The 27,668-nt window shown below is 42.8% G+C and overlaps 2 protein-coding genes and 1 long non-coding RNA gene across 3 annotated transcripts in view; 1 reads left to right on the forward strand and 2 right to left on the reverse strand.

The window, feature by feature from the left end:
- si:dkey-71h2.2 (low density lipoprotein receptor adapter protein 1) overlaps nucleotides 1–3,763 on the reverse strand; it is a 36,998-nt gene extending 33,235 nt beyond the window's left edge. Inside the window, exon 1 of the mRNA XM_062412071.1 lies at nucleotides 3,498–3,763. Coding sequence (XP_062268055.1) covers nucleotides 3,498–3,582 — 85 coding nt within the window. The 5' untranslated portion in view covers nucleotides 3,583–3,763. The remainder of the gene's footprint in view (nucleotides 1–3,497) is intronic.
- Nucleotides 3,764–5,421: 1,658 nt separating this feature from the next.
- Nucleotides 5,422–26,895, reverse strand: si:ch211-278j3.3 (E3 ubiquitin-protein ligase RNF19A). The gene is made up of 10 exons (XM_062411954.1): nucleotides 26,652–26,895; nucleotides 17,203–17,800; nucleotides 15,890–16,386; nucleotides 12,615–12,820; nucleotides 12,165–12,312; nucleotides 9,655–9,817; nucleotides 9,327–9,441; nucleotides 7,677–7,808; nucleotides 7,281–7,551; nucleotides 5,422–7,092 (listed from the first exon to the last, which is right to left on the reverse strand). Exons 2-10 carry the CDS (start codon nucleotides 17,353–17,355, stop codon nucleotides 6,813–6,815), a joined length of 1,965 nt encoding a protein of 654 aa, XP_062267938.1. The 5' UTR covers nucleotides 17,356–17,800; nucleotides 26,652–26,895; the 3' UTR covers nucleotides 5,422–6,812.
- Nucleotides 9,640–12,728, forward strand: LOC133973873 (uncharacterized). Its single transcript, XR_009924616.1, has 3 exons — nucleotides 9,640–9,772; nucleotides 11,596–12,341; nucleotides 12,543–12,728. It is a non-coding gene; the product is annotated as an uncharacterized LOC133973873 (long non-coding RNA).
- Nucleotides 26,896–27,668: the final 773 nt, after the last annotated feature.

Below are 27,668 nucleotides of genomic sequence, written 5' to 3' on the forward strand. Positions count from 1 at the left end.
GTTATTTATCTCAACGATTCACAGAGCCGAGTGTATCTACTGAAGTTTGTCGCTGTGTGCAAGAATGGCAATGTGATTATTTCTGATTAACTTGTTATTACAACTCAAACGTATTAATCTTTGAATTATGAGAAAACCTCCTGAACAGCTTGAAATTGGCTCTTTACTTCGGACAAGGAGGTTGTGTTTTCATTGCCATTTTCTGTTATCAATCTTTCTGCAGATTATTCAGAAACTTCACCCGTAAAATCTGTGGTTCTGGATATTGCTTTTCACGCTAGCTTTTGCTGAGATATGTGCTCTATTTAACGCCTTTCTGGTTCTTAGCATTTCCTGGCTTATTAACCTCCTTTTATTTCCTTTGTGCATGAGACGGAGTAATGGACTAAGTGCACGTTTCCTTCAACAAGGCCATTAAAACATGTAGTCACTGTACATTGCTCCTGTAAGTGTTGCAGCCTTTATATCAATCTAACAGCATTCGATTCAGACTTTAACTGAGTTGGATGTTGTAGATATCAAACCTAATGACATCTTGTCATGACTTCTACATTAAACATGGCTCAGGTGCTCATTTGCACATTAGACTGAGGTGTCAAATGTCCATTAATGTCATGAGCTGCACGTCTGGATGGGTCATTAGCTAAAGTGTTGGTCAAGGGGAAGGTTCAGCCTCACAGCGATGTTAGCAGACGGGTCAAGGAGTCACCAAATCAATTAGGTCTGCATGTGGAATTATAGCTTTTCCTTTTGAATGGCGTGGCCCACTCCTCTAATGCCCTCTTCTAATCGTAGCTCAACACTCCAGTCTCATTTAAATCTGCAATATTTACCATTGGCCACTAGGGGTCTATCGATTAAGACAAAACAGAACAAGACTGAAATTGACGACAGTGTGAAGCAGCGAGGGATCATGGGAGTTGTCGTGACTCAGCACCAATCCTGTTCAAGGACGAGATGATGTTATGTTTTTATTCACGTTACGCAGCAACGCATATAAATAATCGTAATCCAAGAATAAGATGGAGGATCTTCTCTGGGTTTGAACATTGTTGAAATCCTTCTGGATCACGTAGGTGCAAAAGTCCAAAATAGGTATATTTGTCCTTTCAACATTTTAATAAAGAATTGTTTCATATTATATCTTTAAAACATATCACTGCCGCTAATGCTTATATATTGATCATTTGTCATATTTAATACCTGACCTTTGTATGTAGTTTAGATTTACCGTGGTATTGATTACCTGTCAAATGACCAAGCCTCACTATTTTACAATTTCACAACTTCTCAAGGCACAGTTCATAAACAGATTAACTGTCATTATCGAACTAGGGCGATTTTATAGCCACACTTTCCTCCAATCAGTTTCACGGGATGCAAATGATTCATCCCCCCCCCCCCCCCCGAAGCATTAATCACACCTAATATGTGTGAAGGTGCCAAGCAGCTGCAATGTCTCCTTATTTGCATTCCGACAGCAGTCTCTGACGCATCGCCACATGCTGGCATAAGGACGCCGTCCTCCCTCCAAACTGCCTGCTAAGTAGCTTCTGGACATCGGCAGTCGTCCTGTCTGTGTGTCTGTGTGTCTGTTTTCACATTTTTCCAGCCCAGTTTCCTCTGGTGATCTTTTCTCAGACACAAACATTCTCCTATACAGACGCTGTAACCCGTCCTGTCCACGATTCTGCACTGACTGTATCCTTCTGCCTTTTCTGACACCTACATCTACAACAATAAAAGCAAGGGGCACAAGGCTCCTGCAGAACAATGTGACACAGACAATGTCTTCCCCAGATAACATGTTTTTGCTAGTCAGCTGTTGCCATTGTAGAGGAGAAATGGTAATGAAGGAGAAACGGTGCCATTGAGGGGGATAATAATAAAAAAGTCCTCCTTTCCATCAGTGTTCGAACAAAAGCTAAGATCAGAAGTTTTGGAGCGGCAGCCATCATCCCAAACCAGTCAGGACAACCTGTCACTTAACGTTGACGTCTTGTGCTCAACTGAAGCCACCAAATGTGTCTAAAACCCATCAGACTGAGTCATTAAGGCCCCGATCTAATGAAAACTTAAAAAATCCAAGTTCATGTAGAACATTTCCTCGAGAGCGTGGAGGAGCCGAGCCCATAGGTCCCGCCTGTGAATTTAATCAGTCACGTTTGATGAGAGCTGGCACGGACGGCTGATTATTCACCAGGCAGGAATTCGGGGACGAGGCAGAAGCAGCATGCTGGCGTTTATGGAGGAGAGAAGCTCACAGGCGATGTAGCTGCAGGGACGAAGCAGCGAAGACAACACTTCACACATCAGTGAGGCAGCAGAGCCCCGCAGGCAGCAGAGCTCTGCCTGGCACTGAGGGTTCCTGGCTCTGACCCTTCACTCAGCGCCAACAACCTCCTGTACTCACACTGTAGTAGTCCGGGAGCAGTCTTGTGTGCTGCGTACAATACATTTGAAAAACAACTAGCAGGATATAATCAATATATACCACTAAATGTTATTTAGTTGTAGTCTATCTATCTGTCTGATGTGTTTTTAATGGAAACCAACAACCAAAAGAATTTGACTTTACCCTAATAACAGTTTGTGTTATATTCCCTTCAATGTACTACTGAAAAATAGACATTTACATTAATTCATTATCATGTGGCAAACTAAATACTATATGAACTGCATCCATATTGTGTGTTTTGACAAAGCTAACAAAAGATCATTAGGACATAGCTTCCTTATTTCATTCAAATAGATATTCTATACCCTGTGCATATATGTGAAATTCTTCTTCTTTGATTGGTGATATGCCCAAAAATGACAAGATATAGTTTTCATTTTAAGTTTAAAGACTGATTGAAGGTTGTGGTTTTGAATTCATAGTGCTTTTGATGAAAATACTATTGCAATACTTATTTGATTTTCGCGTGGCAACAAATGGTTATTTTCATTAGCAATTGCTTGTGTTATTGAAATATAAGTAGGAGAATAATATTTTAGAATGTCTTGCTTTGTCAGACAAACAGTTCAAAACATAAAAATTGACAATAAAATACATCAAATACCTTTTAGTCTTAAATGAAATGATTGATCGAAAATGTTTGTCATTTTAAAGTGGATAGACTAATCGACTATTTGACCAACTTCCAGAATTGTTTGTTATTTGGCTACAATGAGTGAATGCTGGTTGTTTTTGCTCAGGCAGTGGGACTGACCATGTCAGGCATGAGGAAGTGAAGTGGAGGAGCATTGAAACCTAACACACAACAACGCAGCTTTCTACACAACAGCACACAATAGTACACTATACTATAGTACTTCACCGTGGGGCCACATCAGCCAGTGGCAAGAGGACCAACAACAGCTCTCCTGTCTTAACACACAACTGAGTCACACACCGTCCTCCTCTGATAGACAACAGCACCTTCACTTCATCTTTAAACAACTGGATCACATCTGCACACATCTGGACACACACGCGCGCGCACGCTGTCACTCACTCTCGTGCTTGGAAGTTCCCCATGTGTGCCGCGGGACTCCCGGGCTCTTGATGATCGCTCTGCCGGCGGATTTCAGCGCGTCCATCGCGAGGTGTGTCTCCGGTCTCCGGCAGGTGGAAATCCAGAACCTCCTCCCCGGCGAGTCTCCTCCGGACCACGAAGGCTCAGGCGGAGCTCGACGGCGATAAAATGCGCAAAAAGATGAGGAAACAAGAGATGAAGAAGGAGGGAGAGGAGGAAGAGGAGGAAGCAGTGAGACAAGTTATCAGCCTGTGTCTCTACCCACTGGTGACAGGGGGGGGGGGGGGGGGGGGGGCGTGTCCTCACTACCTCAGCGAGCTGTGACGTGTCCTCGATACAAATCACGATTAATGATAAATGAAGTATTTAACAACATTATCATTTATTACAAGTTTACAGGGCTCGGTTTGCACCATAAAATAAACGTCTTCCTGATAATCACATTACTCACTGACTTCTGCTGCCTGCAGTTTGTGTCGTAGGTTTCTCCTCACTCTGTGTTGTTACTTATTGTCATGCATTGGACCAGTCTGTCTATAATAAGGTTATTTTGTTTTAATTTCAGGTTGCAGGTTCAGTGTGTAGAATTTATGGACATCTAGTGGCGAAGTTGCATATTGCAGCTGAATACCTCTCACCTGACCCTCCCCTTCCAATCGTGACAGACAACCTGTGTTGGCCGTCAGTCGTCATAAAAACTCGAAGGTGTTTATTTTGTCCACTCCCGGCTACTGTAAATTAAATTAAATGCATAATTATTGCATAGTCATGATATTCTTGTATTGGCCAGCCCTCCTGGGAATTATTTGATTATGAGGCTGTAACAAATGCTTGTTTTCCACTCAAAATTAACGTTATTATTATTTTAAGATAATAAAATTGATTTTACCCTCGGCACCATTGTAAATGAGGGTCTTATTCCTCAATTTGTTTTCCGAGGCTTAAATAAATAATCAATTATGATTATTTAATGGTTTAGTGAAATACTCAGCTAGAAGAGAGATTAATTTGTCGAAATGTCTGTTTTGTCTAACGACCAGTTTAAAACACAAAAATATATTAATTTCTACCCAATGGACAATAAAATGCAGCACGTATTTGGTCTTTTTTGCTTGGCTATTGCAACACAAATTAAAATATTGATATCTATTGGTTGTTTGCTGCTGTTGAATGAAATTATATTGCAATAATGATCGATATGGCTTTATTGCCCTATGAAGCACCAATCTCCACCATAGAAACAAATCACTACATAATTATTGCAGTGTTAATGGACTTACACTCACTAATGAGCTGATGGTTAATGAGCTTACTGTTGAACTGTTTGTCTTCGGATTTTCTCTGGATAATTGAACTGTGGTTGATCAGCAGTTCTTATTATCCCCTTGTAATGTGTAATAATATTTCTACACATTATCATGTGTCTTTTCAATTCATGACTGAATTCATCTGTTCATTTCATTCCTTCATTTCCAGAGTTAACCATGTTGGGGATCTAAAACAAATTTAAGCCCTAAAGCATGGTACATTTCGATTTTCTGGTATTGTAGCCCCCTCTAGTGGATGTTATGCGTTATTACAACTTTGAATACTCATATTCAATCTAAATGCGTTTCTTTAACAAAATAAATCATAAATTATTTAAAGAAAAAAAAAGACAAGTAGGAAAAGATGAGTGACACATGTGTAAAAACTTAAAGCCTCCCCTGTCCAGTTTGGAACTGGTGACTTCTTGTGCATGTTGTGTACTCTGTGTAAAGCTGTACACCCCCCCCCCATCACAAAGCGTTTCCTCTGCATGTGTTCCATTAGATCAATGTGAATCCTCCAACTGCACTTAAACTTTGAATTAACCCGAAATACATTTCTGACACATACAAAACATTGAAATTTTTTCTTTTTTTTGTCCTTCATGGTGAAATCTTTATTTCATATTCTCTCCACAACCCAGCACAGGTTAACATGTCACATCGGAGCTCCTCTCTCACAGGTATTTCACACTCAGGAAGCTAAGCAGTGCACGTACAGTCACGTATTTCTCACAAGTCCTCTAGAAGGGGCTATTACAGTTCGGCCTGAGGTGGCATGCTGCTGTTGAAACGTTTGGTGCTCTTTGAATATTCGAGAGGGTCTTCAGTTTGTATTTAATGTTCTCAGCAGTGCACACTACTGCAGCTACACTAACTGCTGTGTGTGTGTGTGTGTGTGTGTGTGCGTGTGTGTGTGTGCGTGTGCATATGTGTGTTGTCCTGGATACACAGCGAGCAATCATGCGGCTATTTTTAAAAGTTGAGAGTCCTCAGAGTGCTGTGTTGCTGCCACATTGATACTAATGAGCGTGTCTGCATTAGAATGGGCATTTTAAAACTAACGCAATGTCTCCCTCTTCAGTTTGGAAGGAAGAGGCCTCTTGAAGGCTAAAAGCTGAGCTATAACAATGCACTGAAGTGATATTGCCTCTCATCCGCTTCGGTAAAAGATCTGTGATAAATATTTGTCGTTATGATTATAAACCTGCCACAATGTCACAGGGCCTCTTTGAATCCAGGCTTGGACAGTTTCCCGAATGTCATTTTCAGCCCGACTCCTTTCACACGCGAGGAATCGAACAGTGCAGCATGCAACGCCCAATTCAGCAGTGAACACTGCGTCCTATAATTCTGGAGATATTCCTTAAGGTAGTAAAAAAACATCTCATTGTCTTGCAGCATGGCTTAGGAAGAGATCGGTTGTTTATCTCCCCCCATAGAACAAATCATGCTTGTGAGGGTTACTCTATTTTTGTTAAGGACAAAAGGGGGAGGAAGGAGGTGAGGTCACCGAAAGAAGTGATGATTTATAATAGACGAGGGAGTAGGGTGGTCTCTACTCAGAAAGAGACAGAGAGAAAATAAAAAAAATGGCTAACATGCTCTCAGTCACTTCTGTTTTACATTCCCTGATGGGTGCTATCCTGTCTGCAACACAGTTTTGTCCCCCCTCCTCCAGTTTTAATGTCGTAATCTCATGCCATTTGTCTCACGCACAGACACATACACACACGCACGCACACACACACAAACACACACAAACACACACAGTCTCAACTTTCTCATTTGCTCTCTCTAAAACCCACGTCTTCCTTTAAGAGGACGGCGCTAGAAGGCATCTGGTGGAAGCGGGGGGGGGGGGGGGGGGGGCCTTGGCCAGCGATTTTCAGGTCAGTCCAGCGACGCGTCAGCACATGGTTTCGTTTGTGTCCATTAAAACCTGAATAAAATCTTCAACCAAGTACAGAGCCTGCACTGGAGGATCTCATACGCCATCTATTTCAAAGGCAGGTGTCCCTCCTGCTGCGGCTCCCCCTCCTGGCTTCTCCCGTCCCTCCTGCTCATCTCCTTCCCCTCGTCTCCCCTCTCGCCTTTCCTCCAGTTCTGAGGCACACAAGAAGTCCTGGGACTGGGACTGCGACTGCGAGTGTCCCAGGGACTCCGCTGACAAGCTTCGGCTGGACAGGATGCTACTGAGGCTGGGCTGGCGGGCGCCTCTGGGATGGGACTCGATTTCTACCCGGACCTCAATATTGGTTCCTTCCCTGGAGGGACAACAGAAATAGACGGGGTATCAGGTGTGAAGCTGCAAGGTAGTGCACTAAACTAGACCAAGCAAAGAGCTCCTCAGTGATAAAAGACTAATACTGGTGTTACTTTAGAAGAAAATTCACTTTCACCGAAAAACTCCTAAAATAAAGACGTTAAAAAACTGCCAAGAGGAAACAGTTACCTCAGAGGAAGTGCTTGTGTGTCGTCGACTTCACTCTCAGGCACGATGACCACCTCGCAGTCCGACGGGCCGTCCTGCTGGGTGTATTCATGGCGTTTTGTGGCTTCTTCCAATCTCGCATAGCTATCTAGCTCTGGGGGCGCGGCGCTTGTGCTCGGGAGGACGCCCACTTCCTGTATACTGACTCTAACTTCCTGGACGCTGGTGTCGCCGAGCGCCGGGTTGGTCTGACCCGTCCAGTGGTCGCTGACTACATGAGAGAATAGAAGATCTATAAGAGAAGTGGAAACGTCGTCAGTTTTGGGCCGACAACCACAAATCAGTACTCATGTTAAATATTTCAGTAAAATAGCATCTGGATCCTTTTCATTACAATGTGTTTATGTGTGTACTCACAGCTGGCTAAGTCCTCCAGTTGGATTTTATGTGTTTCAGGAGGTTCACTCTGCGGCCGACACCAGCCGTTCCTACAGAGCGACATGGGGACGACCCCGTACACATACGTCAGCATTAGCGGCACACCCACACCTGCAGGAAAACAGGAGACAGCAAGGTCAGGGAAACACTTTAAATTTACAAAATAATATTATAGCCGTTTCTCTACAGTTGTGCCAAACTTTATTTTAATAACATCGTTAATAATTATTTTAAACGTACTGCTGCTGTTGAGTTTTGCCGAGGACTTTTATTTTACTTTCATTGAGGACTTTTATAAACTATGAGTTCAAAAAATGTGAAACCCATAAATCCCATAATGCAACTTTGTGCAAATGTCTAGTTTTAAAATCCAATCCATCCAATGTGATTTAATGATTCATTGCAGTGTAATCGTCATGAATAGCAAATACATTTAGGTATAAGCGGCTTTGTGTTTTATAGCCTGTAGAAATAGGGGAGTGAAACTTTATTAAAGAGTTGTACATTTTCATTATATTATTGCAATAACCCGAAACAAACACAAGAGGGAGCCATTCCTTCTTCACAATGGACTAAACTGAAGCGCAAAACTAGGGTCCAAGTTTCGAAGTCAATTCGATGTTTCTTTATTGTTATATTTTAAGTTTTTATTTTGAAGATGTTCTTAATCTCTTGCATATATGTTTTATATCACTTGTTGTCTCATTTCATTAGTTTGATTTCAGGGAACCTTCATTATTCCCTTAAAGTGATAGCTATGTTTTGTAAATGTCTTCCATTCCATTTCCTGGTTATACGTGGTTACACATCAGTGCATAGACAAGTTGCTCTCTACTCTACGTCACTAAAGTCCTTTCAACGCACGTCCGAACTCAACCAGCAGCAGCCTCCTGTGTGTTGTGTGATTATGCAACCTGTGATTGAGGCAGGAATTCAGGGACACAAAGCAGAGTGCCAACCAAACAAAGAGACATCATTAACCCAGCGGGAACACTGGGACGCTATTGACTCAGCGACGGGGTGAAACCAGGACGAGAGGACGAGGCTGTCGGCCAAACTGATCACAAAGAGTGGGATGAACATGAGAAACTGTATGTGTGTGTGTGTGTGTGTGTGTGTGTCGTCAAGACAGGGAGCTGCGACTGAAATATGAGAAACAAAATAACAGTTGTGGAGCGGTGAGAGTGTAAAACAGACGGTCAAGCCAGAGTGAAAAATGAAACTCAAGGAGCGTAGAGACAGTACGGAGGGATACAGAGAGTTAGGAGGGGAGGGTGAAGGGAGCCGTATGACTAAATGCGCGTGTGTGTGTGTGTATGTGTGTGTGTGTGTGTGTGTGTGTGTGTGTGTGTGTTTGTGTGTGTGCGAGTCAATGGAAGGTCCTTCAGTGTGAGCTACCGAGTAGATTGTGACACTGCAGATGGAAGCTGAGAAGCTGATTAAGCCGCAAGGATATCTGTCACAGCTGTGAACTTTACCTACAGTAGAGAGAGGCACGAGTCATCCGAATACTGCGTTGTGTGTGTGTGTGTGTGTGTGTGTGTGTGTGTTGTTGTGTTGTAAAAGATGCCTCAGCCACTGCCTCATTGTGCTGGACAGGAGCTGGTTGTGTTGCAGTTTGCCTCTTACCCACAGTGACAGCCGCTATGACTGGCGACACAAAGACTGACATCATCACCCCACTTGCCACAGTCAAGTAGTGCTTGCTTCCTGAGATATTGTTTTTCTTACAGCGACCATGGACCTGGAAGGTAACAGATAAAACATAAATTCAATTGTCTCCTTATCCTTATTCCTGTCATCTATACTATCTATGTCTATTAACAGAAAAGCATGCATGAGCAAAAAGGAGAACAGCCTGCACTGGTCAGCAGGGCCGTATGGAAATGTTCTGCACAGTGTAGTGGTGCAAACTCAGCCAGTTCCTCTTTTCAAACCAGTATTGAAAGTTCCGTACCTTTCTGCCCATGTAGATCGGTATGCCCACAATGATGACTGGGATGGCGATGCCCGCTATGAGGGAGATGACCACCGGTGCTCCGAGCAACATGCCCACCTGCCACAGAACCTTGCGGGTTTGTGACCATGGCTTCTTCCCCCAAAATGTACATCCTGAGGGACTGTGATACACACAGAAGGGGAGCAGAGTTATTATCATGCAAACAGGTCAGGGTGGGTGGTCGTGTCAGTCTGTCTGTTGGACTGTCCCCCACTATTGGATTGGATGGCTATGAAGTTCTGTAAAGGCATTGGTTCCCCAGAGGATGAATCCCAGTGACTTTGACGATGCCCTGATTTTTCCTGTAAAATAATGAAATGGTTGGTCTTGTGGGAACATTTGCAAAAGATATTCAAGGTTCCCAGAGGATGGATTCTCATGAGCTTGATTATGACCTTTACTTTACACCCATAACCTCTATCAGGTCTATATTTCATTCCCCCTGTATTGTGGGGGTTTGGCAGCTGCCGAGTGAATTAGCCAATGTTAGCATGCTGACAGGTACATAATGGTGAATCTGGTAATTTCCTGCTAACACCAGCATGTTAGCATTTTTACCGTGAGCATGTTAACATGCTGATGTTAGCATTTAGCTCGAAGCATCGCTGTGCCTGGCCTTGACTCTTCATGCCATCACCTCATTGACACAAGTTGTTGGTGTCATTCAAACTTCATACGCAACCACACAAAAGCATCATCGTCATGTAGGTCAAGAACTCTCACATAGTTTCTACCATAGACTGTGAAAATGGATGACAGGATAGCTGCTCAAAAGTGTAAGTGTCAAAAGTCAAAGCAGCTCATCGTATTCAGGACATTTTAGTTTCATTCCCGGATAGAAGAAGGAGGAGGTGGAGACGTGTCATCCATCTCAGTGCACAGTCCATAATGTCCACCATGCCATCATCATGTAGGACGTGACCTCACACAGCTTCAATCTCCTCCGACACACACATAAAACCCTTTCGAATGATATTTTTTTAAAGATACAAATTAAATAAATGTGGGCTCGCGACAGCATGAGGACATTAGCAGGCTGTATAATTGCCGTAACTGCATCATTACCCAAACTGAATGATCTCATCTGCATTTATCATGTAACCTTTCTGAATGACACTCATTTGGAGAAGAGAGAAATGGAAGATAAAGAGAGAGAAGCTTGTTCACGTCTGTTAAGCAGAGGCAGATATTCTGTGGACTGATGTGACTAGAGGTGAAATAACTGTCGTCTTAAATGTTACTTTAATCTCCCACAACCCCGTGGTGTCGATCTGTAATTCTAACTGCCAGAGAACGCAGTTCATTGCTGACTAATGCTGTTTGGTCTTAATCAAGCAGCAATTAAAGAACAGCAGTGACAACATGAGGAACACAGCACCTCAGGGCGACGCCGTTTTTCAAAGCCTACGTTTGCGTTGGAAAAAGCAAATGCCACTCTGGGGTGGCATTACGGCGAGACGATTTAGTCGTACACTGAACTTGCGGGTTTGCGAGTGACATGATAAAAGCTTCGACCCTTCTGCAGGATGATCGCTGTTATTTATAGCGTGAAAGACGTAGAGAGGTGAGGAAAGAGAAGAGGAGGGTGAGGGGGCACGGAAGAGAGGAGGAGAGAAAGTGTGAAAAGACGGCGACACCCGAGACAAAGAATCAATACGTGAACAAATATCATGCTCCTCTGCACCTTACAGTGTAGATAAAGATGGACGACATGACGGCTCTCCCAAAAGTGAAGCCAATAAATCATCTTGATTGCCCCCCTCTAGTGCTCCTCCATGTTGGTGGATAGGACACGAACCAAATTAAAAGCTCAACGTAACACAATTTTGTCAGAAAGAAGTGGAGACACATCGTCCATCCTGATATAGACTCTTATCCTACATCCTTCATATGTTGTAGTTCTAAAATGGACCTCGGCCAGAAGAGGGCTACGTGTTCCGGGCACTGGAGATCTGGAGACACACAGGTCAGCAGTGACTCCCTCCAAGAGGAGCTCAGACTTAAGGTTGCAATTGGTGCAGCCTTAAAACATAACGTATGAGCTTGACCTGACAGGTATTTATCTCTGGCTTAATACCTATAGATGAAATAGTGGCTATATTAATTTAATGATTGTAGCGATGAAGTATTTTCGTTCTTTAAGATAAATGACACCGGCCAAAGTTGCACTTGTGCCAAAGATTTTCATCCACTTCATGCTGTTGAGAAGGATCAAATTCTGCTGCTCTTTCTCATGGATTTTGGTGCAGTGCTTCTACTAAATAGGTCATGAAGATAGTTCACTATGGAACATTATCATTTACATTATAAATTAGTCTTTGTTAACTTTGTTTTATTTTTAAAATCCTTGGGTCTTAAATCGCCAATAGTCCAAAACATCAGAGTTAAATTACAGCTTGAGAGTTTGATATGTGCATTTGTTTGTGCGTGTTTCTTGTGTATTCATGAGCCGACTGCGAAGAGGACACCTGAGGTAGTGCACGTCGGTGATCTCCTGCATACACAGCCAGCAGAACTGACAGGCACACACAGTGCAGTTCATACGGTTACAGCTGCCGTCATTGGTCTTCATGATGTAGGCACCACAGCGAGGGCACGGTTTGATCTCCTCCGCATCTGAAGCGACAAGAGTGCACACGGAACAGGTTCGACACACACTCTGCAATATTCATTCATGTAAAGGGGAGAGCTCTGCACTTTCAGGAAATCCTCTTTTAGCTTGAAGCAGCGAGATTGTGGAGTCTCCAAAAGATGGAGCCAAGAATCGTTTAGGGGTCATTTTACACAGGATACAACATGTTTATTAATGTGCGCTAGATGTGCCGGTGGGTGGATTTTTGTTACAGTTGGACCGAGCCGACCTCGCCGATTCCCTGGTTACAAGACATGTGAGACTGGGACAGAGCTGCCGGTCGTACCTCCTCCAGGTTCTTCATTGAAGACGTACAGCGTGGAGGCATCGTTGCCACCTGAGGTGTGGCGGGCTCGCTGCCGCCGGGCCTGGTCGCACGTCTGGTTGGGATGCCACAGCTGGCGGCAGTGGTAGCAGAACTCCGTGTCACATCCCTCGCGGCCGCAGCTCAGCTTGGGACACTCCGCGCAGCCGTAAGCTATCACCGCGTAGCTGAAGGGGAGAGAGAGAGAGAGAGAGGGAGAGATGGCAGAGTGGATACGGTTAATATGATAATGGTGCCCATGATGGACACTTCAGCAGCAATCATGTAGGTTTCAGTCCAGGTCTTCTCCCTTTTCCTGCCCTGATGCTGCACCATGTTCCAGATTCACAGATGATGCAGTTTCATTTTTAATTTCACAGCCTTTTCTTGTCTGACTGGATTATCAAACAAAAGAACAATGATTCTCAAATCTATTTCTTTCCTTGTGTTGTTTTGCTGTCTACTCTGGTGAATCGCACTGAATTGCTGAATTCCTGAATTGCTGAATTCAGTGGCAGCCTCAACTAACTGTGGGACTGGTTTCCACAGTTCAACACAGGAGCCAGAATAATTCCATCTTCAGATCTCGAGCAGCCGTGACGACGATAACAAGGAGCTTCACGCCTGTGGACCGAATCTGAGGGGATATCAACATAAATTGTAACGTTAATATTAAATCCTGTGATACGGCTCTGCTGTGGAGTTTTCAGATTTATCTGAAACGATGCCGGCTCAGACAAAGTGAAGGCCACACTCATACGAGGATAATCAGTTGGCTTCTCAGGGTTCCGCTTCCTTTTTCCATTTGAAATGGAAAACAACAACTGGCAAGATATTAAAAGACCTCATGATAACCAGGGGTAATGCCGCAGGAGCACTGAACACCCTTCTAGCGTCAACCTCTGCATATGCATGATTCTTTACATCAGTGAAGTAACAAGAAGTGCTGTGGATTGGTTTTCATTTACATATCATGCACATGGATGCACATGCTAGCACGAGCACATGTTACACAACATACATCCCCCCCACAATGTGTTTCAGGCTATTCTGTTGAGTGACAGTTTGAGAGAAACACGCAGTCGCAGCGCCATAGCAACAGGCAGGAAACAGGCATAGTGTTAGTCAATTTAATTTGAGCGTAAACAAAACAAGTCTGAAAATACAGTGAATGGCATCAACATGTTTTCTGGAGCTCAAGAATAAACACAATGTATTTTGGTGCAATTTAAATATACTTTTGTATTTTTTATTTTCATTCGGATCCAACAAGTACCTGAAGATGCGACTGCATCATTTCGACAAGGGCCATCAGGTTATGGCTCTATGCCAATTGAAGCTACATTTTTTTTCCATACAAAATACATATATTTATCTGTAGAAATAAATAGCATTATACACAAATTCATTGTCAAGTTAAGTTTCCTCAAACATCAAACTACTGCTCTGCCCTGCAGCAGCCTCACATATGCAGCAAATAAAAAAATGGGTTTGCACAGACACACAAGTGCACAAAACCCCACATTTTGCTACTTTTTCTCAGATCCAAGATAATCTCCGGCTAAGCTTCTGTCACTAAGACCTCGAGGAATGTCTGTAGGTCGGGAACATGGGAGACAAAACCCTGCAAATGTGAACTTGTCGTTTACATAACAGGTCAAAAGCTTCAGACGCTGCTTCCTGTCAGAACCTTTAGTCATTTAAAATCTAAAACACCCGAACAGCAGCCTCCACTCTACGGAATATGTCAAAACTAAAATTGCTGGATTCTATTTTTGTTCGGTTTGTCACCCCAGAAACTCGATCGCCTGTTCCTGTGTGTTACATTTAATTCAGCGCAGCATCAGACAGATTGGTGTATTGATCTCTGCTCCACTCGTACTGTACATGTTGACAGGGCTGTGAGCACTGACAGCTGGGGAGACAGACCGTATACCACTGGGTCCTGAACCCTGGTGCATGCATACGTGCTCCTCCTGAACACAAATATCCACTGAACACACACACACACACACACACACACACACACACACACACACACACACACACACACACACACACACACACACACACACACACACACACACACACACACACACACACACACACACACACACACACACACACATTATGATTTCCCATCCGCAGCCCTATCCCATTACCCATCTATGAGCATCTGGTGATGCAGTTATGGATCAGCTCAGCTCAGTCATTATGAGCAGAGAAAAGAAGAGAGTTAACTCTTGACATGGTTGTTGCAATGCATTGTGGTCTACATGCTGTCAAACAGGTCTCTAACTATTCCACAGCGGATTTCTCTCTGTTTGATTTATGATTATTTCTCGGATCGATTCTGAAATGAAATCTCAGTGTAGCTGCACTTTAAATACGAGAGGTGATGTTATCCACATTTCAGCCAGTTCTCCTCGGGGAGAAGGAAAATTGTAAAGTGATCCTTGCCGGACAGAAAGCAAAGAATTACTTTCAAAGTTGAAGTTTTAAACATGTATATGATTTAAACAAATAACAATACAGAAGATTTAGACAGATACTTGAAAGGCCCGGCTCACCCTGAACAACCAGGCTGTTCTGTTCCAACATCTGCAAACAATATACTGGTAGCATTAAGCTTTGAGCAGCCTCACAGTGATTATATAAATCTGCATTCACTTGATGTCAGTTCAGCTTTTAAACATCCAATCAATCATCTTGACATTGAAAAACGGTTCCCAGGAGTTATTGTATGTTGTGCAGCCTGTGGTGAGATGAAAGGGTTTTTGAGTGCTGTCATGTTGTAGCGTTGGATTATGGGTAGTTGTTCTCTAAAGTAATTACAGTGCAGGGAATAACGCAACTGCATTTGTTGCTCAAAATATATTTTTTGAATATCTAGTTTAAACAAAGAGAAGCTAGTGTTTCTTTTTCTTTTTCTGTCCCCTTCCCTATTAAAGTATCACCAAGCTAGGATATCAAAGTAGTTATGTCCTGAAATGGCTCTCTATCATTATTAATGAATGTGACATTTAAAGGTTCAGTGTGTAGAATTTAGTGACATCTAGTGGTGAAGTTGCATATTGCAGCTGAATACCCATCACCTCACCCTAACATTCAAACGTGCAAGAGAACCTGTGATGGCCTTCGGATGTCATAAAAACTAGTTTTTTCCAGTCTGGACTAGTTTTAATAACATGGCGCCTCCATGAGGAAACTGTTGATCTACTCCTGAATCTAAAAGTTGCAGGGTCCATGTTTCTCACCTGCAGTCAGGCGCAGGGCACCAGCGTGTGTCTGGGTCAGCAGCTAGAAAACGCCTCAGCTGGTACTCCTCAAACCGCTCCAGCAGCGCCCGGTCATCCAGGATGGAGCGCACGTCCAGCGGTGCCAGCGTCTCGGGGCACTGCGGACACGCGATGCCCACCCGGCTCTCCGAGATCTCAATGCGCAGGTACTGGCGGAGGCAGTCGGAGCACGCCCGGTGGGAGCAGGAGCTGAGTCGCGGGAAGTGGCAACGCGGTTGACTGAGCAGGCACAGCGGGCACTCCTCCAGATGTTCATCCCGTAGCTGCTCCTGGCTGGAGGAGGAGAGGGACAGGAGGCCGGTGGAGCCCCTGGTGTCCCCGCACGCGCATTCGGCCGTGGCGGCGGCGGCGGCCTCCTCACTAACCTCGGCTGCTGCCGATGCGCCTCCTTCTTCTCCTCTTTCGGCACCAGAAACTCTTGATTCTCCAACCTCGTCTGCTGCGACACTGAGGTCCTGTGAAGAGTAACAGAACTGCTGATCCATCACAATCACTCATGTGCATTGAAAAAAAAGTCCTGACATATATTAGGTTAAAGTGAAATGTGAGAATTTTCTTCCTGCACTCTAACAAATATTTTCTTTTAAAAGTTAAGTGGAGCATCCTCACACTTCTAGTAAAAATCTGTTCGGGCGAGTGTGTGTCTGTAAACAGTCTCTCTGTTCCACTTTGTTTCTTGGCAACATAATTCCTAGAAATTACCAATTAATTAAATAAACACACTAATGGATTTGGGCGAGGGAGGAAGCGGAAGGTAATACATCTTAAGTTAATGATTTGCAGCCTCTCGTCAGATCAGTTCTTCAGGACTGCTCAATTTTCAGGTTTTATTCATTTTTAAGAACCAACACCACACATCTAAAAGTCTGGAAAAAACACACGCTAAAACTTTATTTACCTTAACTTCATCTACAGCAATGAATGTAAATCTGGATTAATGTATATGGAGTTAGAACCATTAGAAATAAGCATTAAAGCAGTTACATTCCTACAGCTACTTAGTCGTTATGTAATATTATGAGTATCAGGACCCCAAGGCTCTGGAACCTATTGCCTGAGGATATTAGACTTGCCAGCACTTAAGCTGTTTTAAAATCACAGCTTAAAACCCATTTTATTGACTTGTTTGTTTCTAATATTTTTCAAAAAAACCTTTATAACCTTGTTTAGATAAGTGTTATCGAAATAAGATTTGAATTTTTTATCGATTATTTACACTTTGGTCTGTGAGCTGTATGTTTTAAAGTGGGAAGACAAAGACGCCTCCTCACCTGCTCTGGGTGCTCGCTGGGCGTCAGGGTGATGGCCACCTCCTCTTTGGGCCACACTTCCAGGGGCCTCTCGGGCCGCGGCTCCGACTTGGGCTTCCTGCTGAAGAAGTTCAGGAAGCTCAGTGGCCCCGTCTGCTGCTTGGGCCTCTTCATGGTCTGGGACTGGAGCGGGAGAAGCAGCCGAGGAGGGCAGGCAAACGACCATGAGCGGGATACAACCGTGCGTGTGTGTGTATGTGTGTGTGGGTGTCGGAGAGAGAGAGGGAGAAAGAGTAAGCACAAGTGTGTGTGTGTGTGGGAGGGTGAGCACAGGGAGCTCTCACGACTCTTGGAACTGGGCGTGTGCTCTGCTGCGCGAGGGAGGAAGAGCGGGAGGGATGGGGAGGGAGACGGCGGGGAGGAGGTAATCCCCGCCCGAGGGGAACATCGCTGATTTGGAGCCCATCCGAGTTCTGGTCATGTGGTTCACTTTGTCTCCTCGGTGTCCTTTCTGTCCTCCACCTCCCCTGCAGTTCCCTCGTCTGAGCTAAAAGGCCTGAACTGGCCGACTCTCCTTCATCGTGTCGGGCGTCTTCTTCACTGGTCGCAGTCCCTCACTCTAGAAACACAGATGCAATGATGACAGTGAATTACAAATATTTGTGAATATGCACAGTGGTCCACAGGGTTCCTACACAGACAGTGGAGCTGCTAAATGCATCAGAGGAAAAGAGATAATTACTGTGCAATAATCAACTTTCAGTGGCACCACACTATGAAGATTACATTGTGTTTGCACCAAATCCTGTTCAAATGAATCCAAGCAGGTATAAAGCTGTACTGGGGGATTTCCCTGAAATGGCTGCGGGAGTTTGTTGGCTCCATGATCACGATTCAGTCGAAAAATCAATTCTTTGGTGGCAGAAAGCCAAGGATGCTGTCATCCCGATTGGGATGACATCATCGCATTTTGCTTCATATGATAAGAAATTGTGTCGATGACGCACTGCGGTGCCAGAGAGGCGGCAGAGGAGCAGGGAAGAGTGGGCCCATCTCAAAAACTACATGTGGCGGATTCATTTCATCAAGACCCATAAATGTATTACTTCCTTGGAAATTTTGAAAATGTTGCAATGTTCTATCCACCCCCTCATCCTGATCCACACCAACATTTTATGGATTTTCCTGGAACCAATACCACATCCTTCTACCAAGTTTCATGGTAATCTGTCCGGTAGTTTTTGTGTAGTCCTGCTTATAAAACAAACAAGCAAACAAACAGGGAGGAAAACATAACCTGGTTTGCAAATATAGAAATGTACACAATTAAAATGGCAAAAATAAATTTTGTTTTGGATAAATATGTTTAATGTGTTATTCAGACAATTTTGTATTTTTGTATTTTACATAATTTCTGTTATTATGAAATGTATGGGTAACTGACTTACATAACCTTTTATCTTAGTTTGTACAGAGATTAGAACTATGAAGCATTGAAGCGACTCCAAGGAATCAGATAACAGTAAGGGAAATAAAAAATGTCAAAATTATCCGACCAGCAGATTTCAAAGGGTTAAGGGGTCACAATCCAAAAGGGGTTTGGGGAAAACTGCACTCGACCACCTGCTGTTTTTGAAAATTAAAAATTAATCAAGAATAAGCCGATTAACTGATTTTCAGAACTGCTTCTTTCATTAAATTTCGCAATAGAATGACAAAATAAAAACAAATTTGAACATGGTTGCGGGCAGACATTTCTTCATATTAAGGGGTTCGGGACTGAGAATCTAAACCATATTGTGCTGCTCAACTTAAATTCCACAGCCATAATTCATCATGCAACTCACCACCGCTTGTTTTATTAAATATCTGCCGTCATGCTCTCCTATGAACTTCGCTTCTCTTTTGAATATTTCCATGTTCAAATGTATCCCAGCGGAACCTCTGTTTGAACCCTGTGTGTATGAATGTGAATTACTTCTGTGAACCTCATCTCTCATGGCTGCAAATTCACAGTCACATTATTCAGAGCATCCAGCAGGAAAAGACAGAGAGCTCAATCTGCGCTGTGATGTTTCATTCATCGCAGCTCCGTCGTTAGTTAACTATTCATTTTTAATCAATACAAAACTGCTGCAATGAAATTCATGCTTCATTAAATAGTGGATTCAGAGTATTTCGGCCCGACAGCACATGGCTTTTACTTGAAAGGAACAAGTCCCAGGAACCCATTTAAAAATGTGACCTTTCAATGGTAATGCAAAAATAGCAATTCACCAAGAAGAGCTACATCTTTACACCCATACTCTCTCTCGTACACGAATCCCTTTTCTTAATGGTATAATAAAATACAACTTGTGAATTTTGAATCGCCTCCCCCCTTTCGCACAGACTCAGACATGAGCGGTGAGGTCACAGCCTTGAAGCACAAGGAGCAGATGGATGAGAGCGTTGTGACCGGTCTGACACAAAGAATCGGGAGAGATGACGGGTGAGGGCCGGGGTGAGGGCCGGGGCGGGGATGGACAGCACAGACAACACATTCTGTCTCCATTAGGCTGCCGTGAGCTTTCGTAATCAGGCCCAGGGAGCTCGGAGAGCATGAGACGGTTCCGCCGCAGACCGATTAAAAAAGCCGTCTCCATGTCCACGCCGAGCAGGAAATCCGACATGACGAGATATGATACGATAATAAATTGCAATGTATTTTAAGATGGAAGGCAGAATCGTAATTTTCGAATTGTGTAATTACAGGAAAAGTCAAATTCAAAGATTTTGGAGAGAGTGTGGCTTTCATCGTTCTTTGAACCGGGACGCGCAAAGAATCTGGATTCATGTAACACTGCAGTGTCTAACCTTCTTTCATGCACAGAGAGTTGGAGTCGTATTTATATTCCGGTCTGTGGACATGTTCGAATTGACATCTATAGCAGCAGCACATCATTATATGCATATGGTAATTTAAGAGTAAAGAAAAGCCCTTTGAGAAGTTGGCACCATAAACGGATGATTAAACGATTTCAGTTTCGTTCTGTTTCTCCATGTCAGTAATTTAGCTGAGATATTGTCCAATACACACTTAAATAACAAATATGGCTGCAGGAGAGCAACAGCTGTTATTATCTTGTGTTTATGTGTTTTACATTGACTTATTGTTAATGTTTTTTTCTAAAACTGACTTGACATTTGAGCAAGATATAATCTCTTCTTCAAGTCCCAAATGATTTAATCAGTAAACTGAGGGCAGTTTAGACACAATAAACAAGGTGGCAAAAATAGATTCAAAATCTTGTTGCCGATACAACTTCGTCTGGTCTTCATCTACTGAAAATAATACAAACTGGCTGGTTTTAGGCTTTTCTGAGTCACGAATGAGGAAAACACAGACGTTACAATGGCAAAATGGCAGCTGCGGTGTCCATACAACTTTTTCAAAGGGCTTACTCGCAATAAAAAATCTACTTCAAGACCAAGCAGAGATGAAACTAATGTGACTCCAGCTCTTTAAAGTCCTCTCCCTTTGAGAAGTCTTTCCATTTCTGGATGACCACTCCACAACCTGACCATTATGGTTCCAATCATTGCAGAGTTCAGATGTATTTGCACAAAGGTCCACTTGCAAATCTTTCTCAACATGTAATTTGGGACAACAGAGGTCAAAGCTTCTCATGGAAAATTGGGATTTGCTTAGAAAAGCTGTAAGAATGAAGTCATATATACAGTAACTGGAATCACCGCCTTGCCAGTCAGTCATGTTTCAATTAAGAATCATTTTTATCATTGAAAAATGTGTAATAATAAGCATATTATTTCTATATCTATGGCCAAAAACATGTTTTGAGAGGTCAGAATAACCTTAACCTTTGACCATTCAAATCATATCATATCGCTTCATAGCTAACCCCAAATGATAATTTGTACCATATTGGAACGAATTCTCTACAGGTGTTTCTGAGATATCATGAATGGGACGGATGTAAAACCAGAAATCTGAAAAACTCAAACTTAGCTTGGCTGTCACTGACACAGATTATAACAAAGGAGCAACCACACAGCAGCATCAGTTTGAAAGGTTTCAGATCTCCCACCACATTTTCTACAGCCTTGAGTAACCGTTACTGTTGTCTTTTTCATCCCAGTTGTGCATCCGCTTGAGTTTCCCTCACATCCATGTTCCCTGGTGACTTTCTTATCTCAAGCGCAGGATCCAAAGCACCAACCTCTTTGTTCTGTGATGAACAAACACATCGCGCATAGCGGGGCTGCTGTTTATTTATAGGAATCATTCCCACTTGTGAAACATCACAAAACACACACATAACACATTGAGGAGTTCCGTTTGCATGCAATGAACATACTGTCGCTATATTGTGCATTAAATAGGCATGCTCAGGCACACACACACACACACAGAAGGAGCACTGTGTGTCTAAACTACAGCTCAGTGGGCTCGAGGCAGAGCTTATCGCTCAGCACTAAAGACAGATAGCCGAGTAATTACCTCAACACAATTTGCTGCCTAAAGACTGAAGGTAAGTTGTCACCGTGAGGGATGAAGTTCTTCTTCCAAAAGAGTTAAAGGGACGTTTAAAAAAAACTCTCACAACACAAGAAAAAGCTGCTGATATGAAATCGGATCATACAGAACATTATATCAACAGAGTATAAAACTTCCAAATGATGAAAACAAATCTTACACACAGAAAAATAAACAATGAGAGACTTTGTTGATGAGTTAATCAGCAGTTCAGCTTTTACTAGAATCACAATTTACTGTTAGTCAACAATTTAATTGTAGGAAAAATGGACGTAGTGAACTAAAATAAAAACTACATCTATACTCTATCTTACATTATATAACAATAAACATTGCATTTGGATACATAAGGACAAAATGTGAGCTGTCTGTCTGATTCACTCGGGTGTAGCTGCTCAGACTTGGGCCGGTTTGGGCTGAGAATAGGCTCCATTCAGCAACTACACTATAACTGTATGAATACTGCCCTATGGTCCCTGGAATAAACCAAAGTATTCTGACAGGTCCCTTGGAGAAGGCCTGTAAAATCCACCAAAGTAAGACCGATGCTGAGGACTATTGACTACATGACTCAACATTCTTCAACTGTTTCTGCAACTTTTTCATCACACATCGTGTTCTTTGACGATTGTCTTGTTGAAAATCTTTGCAGGGCAGGCGGACATCGTTACAGATCATCCATCCGTCAAATAACACGAGTTGCACACACAATCACATGCACCCAGATGCACATACAGGACACAGTTGAATTACAGTATGTGCAAGCACAAGGCAGAAAAAACTGGATAACGAGATGACTTTTTTCTCCGATGTCCAGTGGCAACCAAAACAAACACAGTGAGAGTTACTGTTTGGACACAAAAGCGATAGAACTGTATAGTCACAGGCAAACCTTGTAATCAGAAGACGGCTGTGGGACATCAAAAGCCAAAATATTTAGTGATGGCCTCATTTCAATGTCTTTAACGTCACTGAACCAACAAAACTTCAGTCATCACAAAGACAAGTGTGTGGACAACTTCCATCAAACGTCTCTGTTGACTTTATCATTTTAACTCCTAAATATCGAGGAGATGCAACACAGTATCATATTAGTTACTTAACGACCTCTTTCTTTCTAATGTATCAAAAGACGAGACAGTGGGCAGAGAGAGAGAAAGGTACTAACGTCCCTCACAAAGCTCAGGGGAACATGGTTAACAACAGCAACAGGGATGGATACAGATGGTGCTCGGAAAGAGAGAGAGAGGGAGAGAGAGAGAGGGAGAGGGAGAGGGAGAGGGAGAGGGAGAGCGAGAGAGAGAGAGAGAGAAAGAGGGAAAGGGAGAGGGAGAGAGAGAGAGAGAGGGCACGTCTCCAGTTCACAGCTTAGTGGTTTTCTTTTCTCTTGAATGATTGTGTTGATGTGTGTGTGTTTGTGTGTGTGTCTGTGTGTACAGTATACCGTAAAAATGCTCCTTAGGCCAGAGACGCACTTAAAGATTTGCTCTCCCCTCTGTACACAGCAAGGGGGTCCTCTGATGTTTTATACTTCACTCGCTTTCTCGGCCACGGAGAACAAGCAACCCGATTGAAAAAACTGCTTTTACAGGAATTCAAATTCTTAAGGCGTCTTGAGGGATTAGCTGAGAATAAGAGGACAAACACAAAACCTGTCCTAGAACTTTCTTTCTGGGACACAAAACTAAAATCGCCCTCCATTGAGGTGGAAGTCCAAACTGAAATATGTGTTGTGAGAGCGAAACTGCCCGAGTGAATCGCCTGTCACATTTTAAGAAAACACTTTGTCGGAGTTTTGAAAAAAATATACTCACAAAAAAATAACCCACATCCGTCCTAAAGGAGAAATCCTCTTTGGAGAATCTCTGCAGTTTTCCAGCACGGATCATTTGCTCTGAAGTTGACCTCTGAATTTAGAATCTCTCGAACTCATACCTCGGCCAAGGCCCAAGGTCCCCTAGAATGAATGGATAAAAAAACTACATTCTCAGCTGTACGTTGATGGTAGTTACAGGTTTCTAGCTCTACATTATATATGTAGATATATTTGTTAGCATACAGAAGCTGAAAAAACCCTACAGCCAATGTAATCCCATTTAAATCCAATAGTATTGTATTTTGATCAGCACAAATAAATGTCAACCCTCTGATATATGTTTGCGTTTTTAAATCAAGATTCACACAATTAAAACAAATGTAAATGTCCTTTTTCACAATGTTCCAGAAAGTAAAAATAAAAATGTCTTTGGGCCGCCAAAACCAACAGTTCATGGGTGCTTCTCTGACCTTTACCACATCTTTCCACAAGGTTTTCAGTCATTGGTCCAGAAGCATTTGCGTAATCCTGCAAATTAACAATCCTTAATGAATCAATATTGTATCATCATTGTCAAATCTATCATTCAGAGCAGTTACAGGAGGAATGGTAGAACATATTTTATATTCACTCCCAAACACAGGATTATTTCAACAAAATGGCTCTTTGTCTTTGTGACCACCTCGTGCACATAACAGCTGCCTCTATAGCAAACAAGGAAAGTAATGGCAGCCGCTTCTACTACAACAGGCTCCAGCCACATGTCTTAGTCTTAATTCACAGCAGCAAACCCTCATTTTGAATTCATCCATAAGGGCGATCTCTTGCTGGACATCACTACACAATACGAAGAGGATTTGGCGGCAGCCCCGTTTTCTTACTCTCCAACATGATTCAGCATCACACAGATTTAGATTTGGCGAGAGAAGCAGCACAAACACATGCGCAGATTTGCATTACAGGTAAAAAAGTTTTAAGAGCAGGAGTTTAAAGGGGACATTGCACCCAAATGGTAGCTTAAAGTCACTTTATTCTGTAAAACTAATAATGGTGAGTTAAACTGTTTCAATCGTTTCAATCTTGAATTAACGTATTTATTAACGTGCTGATTTGGTTGACGCCGGAACGTAAGACCTGATGGTGCTCAGGCCATACCAAGCAACCGTTAGCATCTAATGACACGAAATTGCATGTGTTTACCAAATGCTGATGTTTGGTTCTAAATCTTAGAGACTTAGGGTCAAAGTCTTCACCTTAATAAATCCAGGGTCCACACTTTAACAATCTGTCAACTTTCATTCCTCCACTCCTCTTCCCTTAATTTCTTATTCTATTTATTTGAATTGTTTGCACATCCCTTTATTCATAAATGGTGATGACTATGCACACTCATACACGTCCTTCTTCATTGTAATGTTGCACATTTGATATGTTATATGGTGCTTATAATCTATAATAATAATAAATATATTACTAGACAATAAAATTTGGTGAAATAACTTTAGTTTGAGTATCAGCACTTTTTAGACGATAACACTGGTAACTGTGGTAACTCCGGTCACTATAACCAAGACAGACAAAATGTTCACACAACAACTAGAAAACAAACAACAGATGAACTTTGAGGGAGCGACGGCCGACTGTGGCACCTGACCTGCACAGATGGTTGTTTCTGTGTCACGAGAATATGAGATCAACTCAATCTGACCATCCAAACATAGGTCAGATGCAAATGAGCTCCCATGAAATTAAGTTTTCCAAATCTGGCTTTTTGTTTAATTTCTTACAAATCTGAGTGTATGTTTCTACACAGAATCTCAGCTGCTTAAAGGTATTTCAACAGCCTCTCACAAATAGTGCATGTGGGAGCCTGTGGAATGGCCCTCCGCTGGATGACAGATGAAATATCAATGACAGAGGGGATTATTACACAACCAGCATCTGCCTCAAACCAGCCTCCCTTTCCTCGGTAAGGCCGAAATGGGGAAGAACCTCGCCATGTTGCGCTTGTACGATCACTGTCTTCAAAAAGACAACTGGTTTCCAGTCAGTTTTCATGTGTTGAGCTCTGTGCCTCGGTGGAGGGAGACCTGATGGTACACCGTATTAAATATCAGCTGGCTGGACACGAGCCCACATCAGCAATGCGGGTTTCAGAGGCATGAGAGTGACCTCAGCCTACACACACACACACACACACACACACAGAGCAATACTTTGCATTGATTCCCATTCTTTGTGTAGAGCCGAACCAGACCCTCATCCCTACTCTTGACCATGATCAATGCATGGCTGACCCTAACCTTAACCTAAGCATAATTAACATTTTACCTTAACCAGGGTCTCAGAAAATAGGTTTTACCTGATGAGGACCTGACTCTGTTCTATATGAGGCCTACTGGTCCTTATATGGTAGGTGGTTATGCTGGAAAAGGTCCTTAAGAGGTTACAAAACAAACACACACACACACACACACACACACGCACACACACTAGCATCCCTGACCCAAAATACTCTCTGTCTGCACCATGTGCTGCTCAACACTGTTTCTTAGTGACCTCTGGCTCCCCCCCCCTACACTTGATATTGTTGAATAAGGACAATATAAGAGATTAGACGTGATATCCTTACAGTGCAGTGTGTAAGTGTAAAATAGCCGTGGTACAAGTCTTTTTTATCCTAGTGTAAATCATTCATTCTTACTTGTTAACCTTGCAAAAAAGATATATATATATTTTATGATTCCACCAAATAAACCACATGCAGGCCTGAGGTGCACATTTTGTGGATGCAATTGTGAATTAAAATGACGTTAAGTATGTGATTAAGCCAGACGTATCCCACACTCGTTAAATGATGTGTACATTGACAGATTTCACACTCATGCATTTTTAAAGGCAGGTCTGATCAGGGCATCAGTGCAGCTATCGCAGGGAGTGGCATGTTTAACAGCCTCCGTGTTCGCATTACCCTGCATGCATGCATCTATCACCTCCTGGACACGAGGCATGGCAGCGCTACGTGCCTCCCAAATTCGCATCTGAGTGTCTGCACCGGGCCACCGGCGCACAACAAAAACACGCTATAATTGCACATTACGTAAACGGTTGTCTTACCTCTGCTGTGCGCGGCGCCTTGTCTTTGCAGCGTAGAGATCAACAACTGGCTCCTCCCCTCCAGGACCAAAACGGTGGCACGGCGATCTTCCTCCAAAGCCTCCTCTCGTGTCCTCCTCTTCCTCTTCTCCTCCCTCCACCGCCGCACTCGCTGCAGTTTGGCGACCGATGGAGGCTGCAGAGAGGGAGGGTGTGATGGTGGAGTCCGGGCCCGGTGCAGAGAAGGAGACCCCCGCGGTGCAGGAGAGAGAGTTCCCCCCCCCCCACTACTGTGCAGCAGCAGCAACAGACTGAGGGAGAGAGAGAGGGGAGGGAGAGAGGGGAGGCACACTGCAGTGACATGAACCAATGGGATGACGCACAGTCCCAGGATCTCCTATTGATAAAAGCCCAGTCACATTTTATTTGTAAGATTTACTTTATTATAAACCCTAACGACGATGTGAGGGAAATGACACATTCATAAATGCACGATGCCAAACCATAGCCTTCATTTCACTGGAATTTAATTTACAGCTTAAAGACACTAAAACAACAACTAAACTGTCCAAATAGTGTCCAACCAATAACAAACTTTTCTATTCTCTCCTTTTATTTCAGAATCAGAATCAGAATCGAAGTATTTTATTGCCAAGTAGGTTTACACCTACAAGGAATTTGCTCTGGTTGTTGGTGCATAAAATGAACATGAACATAGAAACATAAAAACTTAATAAATACAGAATACATCTTATTTATTCTTATTTACTCACTTTTTTCCAATATTTATACAAAGTAACATTTATTTTGACATAAACATTTCTGAATAAAAATATATAAAAGATAAAAGAAAGTAAAAAAGTAAAAGGGAAAAGTGAAATGCAAAACAGTTTAAGTTGTGTATTGTTTTTTAACTTAATATCTAAATGTTTTACGTATTCTTAATATGTATGTATCCATACATCTGTTCATCTAACTGCTCTCTTCACTTCAGCTGGTTACTTCATGTGTCAAGCATATACCTGCACTGTTTCTATG

This window comes from Platichthys flesus, chromosome 18 (assembly GCF_949316205.1).
Source record: "Platichthys flesus chromosome 18, fPlaFle2.1, whole genome shotgun sequence".
Classification (NCBI taxonomy): Eukaryota; Metazoa; Chordata; class Actinopteri; order Pleuronectiformes; family Pleuronectidae; genus Platichthys; species Platichthys flesus.

Excerpts from the sequence above, each read along its gene's own strand:
- si:ch211-278j3.3 (XM_062411954.1), bottom strand. The coding sequence starts at position 17,355 with ATGAAGAGGCCCAAGCAGCAGACGGGGCCACTGAGCTTCCTGAACTTC. Across the intron at positions 7,552-7,676 it reads ACTGGAGGACTTAGCCAGCT|ATCTTCTATTCTCTCATGTA; the intron begins GTGAGTACACAC and ends CTTCTCTTATAG. Across the intron at positions 7,093-7,280 it reads ACACAAGCACTTCCTCTGAG|GGAAGGAACCAATATTGAGG; the intron begins GTAACTGTTTCC and ends TTGTCCCTCCAG.